Source organism: Engystomops pustulosus, chromosome 2 (genome assembly GCF_040894005.1).
Source record: "Engystomops pustulosus chromosome 2, aEngPut4.maternal, whole genome shotgun sequence".
Taxonomy (NCBI): Eukaryota; Metazoa; Chordata; class Amphibia; order Anura; family Leptodactylidae; genus Engystomops; species Engystomops pustulosus.
The window spans coordinates 33,317,547-33,324,497 of NC_092412.1; the positions used below are offsets into that span (position 1 = coordinate 33,317,547).

At 36.4% G+C, this 6,951-nt stretch overlaps 1 protein-coding gene across 1 annotated transcript; it reads right to left on the bottom strand.

Annotated features, from left to right (window-relative positions):
• Window positions 1-1,963: 1,963 nt before the first annotated feature.
• LOC140117449 (matrix metalloproteinase-18-like) lies at window positions 1,964-6,270 on the bottom strand. The gene is made up of 10 exons (XM_072134202.1): window positions 6,105-6,270; window positions 5,019-5,260; window positions 4,780-4,928; window positions 4,550-4,675; window positions 4,125-4,286; window positions 3,810-3,939; window positions 3,576-3,709; window positions 3,184-3,343; window positions 2,888-2,988; window positions 1,964-2,242 (listed from the first exon to the last, which is right to left on the bottom strand). Exons 1-10 carry the CDS (start codon window positions 6,207-6,209, stop codon window positions 2,100-2,102), a joined length of 1,452 nt encoding a protein of 483 aa, XP_071990303.1. The 5' UTR covers window positions 6,210-6,270; the 3' UTR covers window positions 1,964-2,099.
• Between the last annotated feature and the right edge of the window lie 681 nt (window positions 6,271-6,951).

The following is a 6,951-nucleotide window of genomic DNA, read 5'->3' on the forward strand; positions in this document are numbered from 1 at the left end:
TTTTGAGTTGCTGAGAAAATTTGTATTTCTTTAATGGAAAAATAAAGTTAATTCTTTACTGGCTGAAGGACTGCAGCTCTTTTATATTGATTGAAAATGAATCATTGGTGTTTTTCATCTTCACCAGATTAAAATTTATTGACCTTTTCCACTTGTGTTGGACGTCAGTAGCCTCGTCATTATACGGAGCATGATTTTTATTTTAATAGTGGCCACTTAATAAAGAATGGTTTGGGACACTAAACCACCTGTCCATACCACTGGTTTTTAAATGATTCTGCCGCTATTTTATAGCTATATTCACCCTTGATGTTACTTGGTAGCTCCCAGTGAGGTGAATACAGCTAGAAGCGTATTAGGAGTTGTGTTCAAGTAGTTTAGTTAAAATATTAACTTTAAATCTTTGACTTGAAGTGGAAGCGCTCTATGGGTCATTACCAGAGCTTTTCAGGTCTCTTGGCTCTGGCTCTCTCCCTTCTTCCCTGCTTCTTCTATACCAGTAACGGAGAACCTTTTAGAGACCGAGTGCCCAAAATGCAAACCAGACCCACTTATTTATTGCAAAGTGCCAACACAGAAATTCTAGCATTAAATTATTAAAATCTTCTTGCTCCGTGCTATACCACAGCTTTCAACGGTACTGAGGACACTAATATTATTGACAGAAGGTGGGAAATTCAGATTGCCATTGGAGCTTCCCTGAACAGAAAGAATTGTGGGGCCAAAAGCAGGAGCTTCAATGGCTCCAATGATAATCTGACCATGTCCCCACACCTTCTCTTCCTGCAGTCTCAGGTAGACCCAGATGCCTCACGTCCTGGGCTACCTGGGCCTGCAGGAGGATCCCTCAAGTTCTTTCTGGTGAATTCTATGCTGGGGGAACAGACTGAGTACCCACTGAGAGGGCTCAGAGTGCCACCTCTGGCACCCGTGCCATAGGTTCACCATCACTGCTCTATACTCTCCCCCTCCCTCCGCCTGCTGTAATCTTGTGGCAGCACAAAGTATGTCCTCCCTGTGCTGCCATGAAATTACAGCAGGCAGAGGAAAGAGCAGAGGGAAGGGGGGGAAAGTGCTCCTGGGGGGGGGGGGGGGGCCATCGTCCTTAAGTCCACTTCATTTACATAAATATTAAAGTTATATTTAAACCAAACTACAGGAGAAGCACTCCTAACAAACTTATAGGTGTTTCCAAGATTTATTGTTATCTCCTATTCCCAGCAGTGTCAGATCCCCTACAATCAGATTGTTACTCTGTTTCTACTAATCAATGAAGCAGCCTGTTGTGTATGTGCCCCACTGCCGCTCCATTCAATGATGTGGGAACACTGTTAATTGCACAGTTAAGCCCTTTGGTGTCTATGTCCCTCTCAGTTATGACTATGAGAGTACCGGAGATCTCTGATCACTGTTCTATGCAACTTCACCACCCAATAGATGAAGAATGGACTGCAGGATGGATACTCAACTTTCCACTTCATTCTTTAACGAGAAAGTGACCCATCTACTTGTGATTGGTTGGGGGTCCCAGCAGTTGGATCATCCACTGATTAGATCGTTATTTCCTATCTTATAGATAGCGGGATATCAATAAAACTTAAAAAACCCTTTAATTGACTTAAGTTTTCGGTAATTGTACTAGGAATTGAAGTGCCATTTATACTTGTATAGTACAACAATCTCATGTACTTTTTTCTTAGTTTTTTAGGACGAATGCAGATAACTCTAAAATAATTCATTATAAATACATTTTGTAATTGTTTCTTGAACTGAAGACCAAGGCTCAGCTTTTAATGAAAGGGAGTGAAAAAATTAGTCACAAAAGTTGGAATCATTACTTTACAACCTGAGCTATAAAATTATGGAACATGTTCCCTCAGGATTAGGTCATGGCAAGAAGTGTGGAAAGTCAATTATAAAATTCTCCAGTGATCCGAACATAAAGAAGGACAGTAGTGATAACTTGACCTTACAAAACAATTTTATTCCAAGAACAATAAAAATAAATATTAATATACAAAGTTTCTCCTTTAAAGAAATTCCAAATAAAAATGATACCAAATATATAAAATTATTATTATTATTAGGTATACAATAATTTAAATTCTCAGCATCTTTCTCAGGTTGTTGGCCTTCTTGCTGCTACATTTGAACCAGCTGTTATTCTTTAGTAGACGGGTGACTCTCCTCTTGGCAGAGCTAAATTCATACTGACGATGTCCATCAAAGAAGTAGAGGAATCCTAAATATAAAAAAATGGGATTAATAATACATAAATTAAAAAATGTAATTAAAAAAAATTACTTGTATCATTTACCTTATGTAATACCTGAAAAATGTTGGATCTGGTGTTTAAATAAACTTTGTGTATTATTACGTAATTAAGTTATTTAGTTTTTTTGTTATTTCATGTATTACACCGAAGCTTTGCCTGTCCAGAAACTCTTATTGAGCGCGCTTGTTTTTTAAAATTATTTTAAATGATTCATATTGTAAAAATACATTAAACTACATCCTATAATGTAATATGTGATCTGTGTTCTTAATAAAGGGAGCTCAAGTTTTAAAAAGTTAAATGTACAGAGTATGAGTTAAATGAGAAATTGCATTGTGTTTTGAAGTGGGACTGAGAGTAATGGTAGTGGGAAAATATAGGCTGAATCAGTAATCTCCGCAGTATGAGACTCAACCATTCCTTAATATTTTCCTGACATGGGCACATGTTATGTTTAAGTCAAGTGCAATTGTTTTGGAAGTACAAAATGGAAAAGTTAATATTTATAACTAGCGTTGCTCATGAATCTGGCCATTACAATGATTTAAAAATATCTAAAATATATATTAAACAATTTAAAAAAAACCAAATATTAACATTTTTTAATCTTACCATCTTTCTGGAAAGCAGCGCGAATCTTGGTTAGACCGGGAAAGTTGTCTACAATTTTTTTAGGGAAGCCAGTGTCCATTTTCTGTTTCTGCTCATCATAACTGTAAAGAGTTTTGAGTTATAGTTAACAACATATGAAAACATCTTTAAAATATGTTTGTATTAGTTTGAAATATATTAAAAAATATATGTTTAAAGGAAAAATTATGTAATAATATAAATATATAATATAGTATTATTATTATCGTATAATGGTCCTATAAATAGGCAGATGTTCTGGGGCTGATGTTGCGTACCTCCAATATTTATCATCCACAAAGATATATGATTTTCCAGAGTTTTCATCATAGACAGCAGCATCAATTTTTCTGACTGTTCGTGGGAAACCCAAATCGTATATGCTCTTAGGAGAATCAGCGGTGACTTCATAACCACTAATGACCCAGTATTTTGCCCCTAGGTAAAAAAAATGGAAATAATTTTGTCAATATTAGCCTATTTAGATATCTATCTCTCTAACACCTATCTATATATTTATCTATCTCTATCCACTTACTACCACATTTATTTTTACTACCACATTTATGTTTTCACTACAAACGGAGTGCTGCACGTTTTCTTCAAATCTCTATCCACTTACTATATATCTATCAATCTCTAAAACGTCATACATATTAAAAAGTAATACCTTTGAAGACAATGACTTGATCTCTGTCCTGGATCTCATACGCGGCCTGAATGTGATTTGGTAGAGATGGCCAGAAAGTCTTGATAAAATGAGTTTCAACTTCAGAATTTTTGGAAATTTGGCGCCAGAAAGAGCTGTAAAGTAAAAAAATGTACAATAAGCAATTGCATTAGAAAGAGAGCTTTATGAAACTTACAAGTTGAACTCAGAAAGTCTAATTATTATGTTACTTACTTTTCTTTAAAGAATAAGATTTCTCCTCGCAGAGTTGTCACAGCATCAAAAGTGATGTTTGGCAGACAGTTGGATGGAGTCTCGTCTGGTTGATGCGGTTGTTCTGGTTCAGATGGCTCTGTTCTTGCTCCTACATTAGCAGAAAAATTGTGAAATATAAATTCCTTTTGATAATAGAAAAACCTATACATACATCATATAATATGGCAAATTAATACATTCTAGCCGAGAATCTAGGACTGTGAGAAGAAATCCCCCCCCCCCCCTCCGAATTCCCATTCCATAAATATGATCATAATCTTGTACTTTTCTTACCATATAGTGACTGAATGCCATTGACGTCATCTTCGGGAAGACGGAACTCACTAGGCTCAATAAAATGATAGGTGGGATACATCAGAGCACTGGGGTCACTGGAGTGTAAGAGGCCAAGGGAATGACCAAACTCATGGGCAGCCACAAGGAATAGGTTATAGCCTGCAAAGGAAGGGATTCCATATGTAAGAATGTGATTTTGTATATATATATATTTGCTTCAATTAAGTCAATTTGTTCAAGACCTTTGTTTGCCTAAAAATTGGATTATTATTCACTCTAATTTAAGGAAAATCCTTACAAAGTCTAGTTTTGCTAATATTAAGATTCCATGCTCAAAACTGAGCTCAGGAAAGTTCAAGTAATTAGAATCAGACTTGTTCCTGACAACAATTCCACATGAAAGCCTGAAATAAGTGACCTACCATTGGAGCCACTGGTCCATGTTTCATCTTCATCAAAGTGGGCATCTCCACCAATTCCACTAGAAGGTGCAAAAGCATGAGCAAGTGTCCCATGGGGACCATCAAATGGGTAGAAGTCATTGTGGACTGTGGACAAAAAGAATGACATCTTAATATATGATCCCAAAGCCTAATATAAGATTTTTCTATACGGTTCCACTATGTTATAATGAACATGTCCGGGATTTTACCTTGAGCAGCAAAGGAGATCTCAATGTCAGAAATTCCATCATAGACTCGTTTAAAAGTCAAGGGTGTCACATCACTCCAGACCTTAAAGGCTCTTTGAATGGCAACGTCTACCTCAGATGTGGTCATATCAGGTGTGTAGTTCAATATTCTAAAAGGAGAAAAAGAATAAGATCATTAGGCTTTTGATTTTTGACTAGGAAAGTATTGGTTTGCCCAAAACAAAGTCCTTCAATCTTACCTGTAAGTGATTTCTTTCTTGCTCCATCCCTTGTTACCAGGGAATGTACTGTATTCCCCTACATCGGTGAAACCACATCTAGGTTGGTGCATCAGTTCCATGGTGTCCGTGTCCAGTTGTCCAGTCACTTTCAGTCCAAGAAAATGCTGCATTTCCTTGATTTTTAATACTAATGGACTGTCGCCTTTCTTTCTTGACTGTTTTAAATTTGGTTGAAGATTGTAATATCTCTTCAAATATTCCTAAAATGTAAATATTGGGAAAATGTTGATTTTTTTAAAAAAGCAATAGAATTTGTTCAAAATGAACTTTTTCTAGATAGTTGATTTCACTTCCATAAATAGGGACATATTAGGGCAGATTTATCAAGTGTCTGAAAGTCAGAATATTTCCAATTGCCCATGGCAACCAATCACAGCTCCCCTTTAAAATATTCATGAGCACTGGTAAAATGAAAGCTGAGCTGTGATTGGTTGCCATGGGCAACTGGAAATATTCTGACTTTCAGACACTTGATAAATCTGCCCCATTCTATCTTATAACCTCCTCATTACATACCATCATAACTGAGACCCCATTCTGTAAAGTCCTTAGATTCTTACTATTTAGTTAGACATTAAAGAATATTTAGCCAACAGACCCCAACCAGGGTTGTCCACCTTAGAAGATTTTTTTACTTGTTACGGGTTTGCCCCACCAGTTTGTTGAAAACAGGATATCAACATAGTAGGACTTTGGTAAGTATCAACAGGTGTTTAATTTTTCTGCAGCACCCCCAAAGGATAAAAGAGGCATTGCAAAATATTTGTTGAAATAATGCGTATGTATATGTAAAGTGTAGATATATAGAATAGCTACAAGATAAAAGTCCTTAAATGGGAACCTCCTTCTATAAACCCCAAATACCCTAATATTATGGGCAACCCCTTTAAGTAACTAATTCTCAGATCATAATCAGATCATAGGTAAACTCTATTCATTAAGCAATGTTTAATATCCCCTAAAATAGGAATATAAAAGTAAAAGTGTGTAAAATGCAATACAAAGGAGATATTATAATTACCAGCCTGTAATATAATAACTTACTTCAGCAAACTTGGCATCATTCTCCTCATTGCCTTTCGGAGCTTCCGCAGGGAATGCTGAGCAGTAAGCTACAGCAAGTAGCAGGACGAGGAGCAGGTTCTTCATTGCTTCTTCTTCTTCGGTCTGGATGACTTAAGACTTTCTCCTGATGTGTGAGTTCTCGAGAGCAGAGCCGTCTCTTTATATACTCTACCTGGTGCATTTCCAGTGTGACTCACTGTTTACGACTTCCTACAATCACAGCAAAGAGTCTATATGTTTTCATTGCCAACAAGTTATGACAAAGTGCAAACTAAGTAAAGCCCACACTTGTGCAACATTTTTTCATGATTAATGATCAGGAAGAGGTTTTGGAGAGAAACAAAAAAAGGACACTTTAATACCACAAATGTTATAAATAACGCGTCTCACAAGATACATAAACTACGTGCCCTAGAATAAATACTAATAATGATTACATAGTCCATATATGGGGATTCCTTTATATATACAGGCAGTCCCCAGGTTGCATACAACATAGGTTCTGTCGGTTTGTTCTTAAGTTCAATCTGTATGTAAGTCGGAACTGTATATTTTATAATTGTAACTCCAGACAAAATTTTTTTGGTCTCTGTGACAATTGGATTTTCAATGTTGGGTTGTCATAAGAACCAGGTTTCACAATAAAGCTTAATTGCAGACACTTGTGATAACTGTTATAACTGAAGTACAGTAACTTACCAACATCCAGAGGTCCGTTTGTAACTAGGGGTCATCTGTAAGTTGGGTGTTCTTAAGTAGGGGACCGTCTGTATTACCTGTATAACACAGAATTTATTCATCTCCAGTGACACACATATAGAGAAGG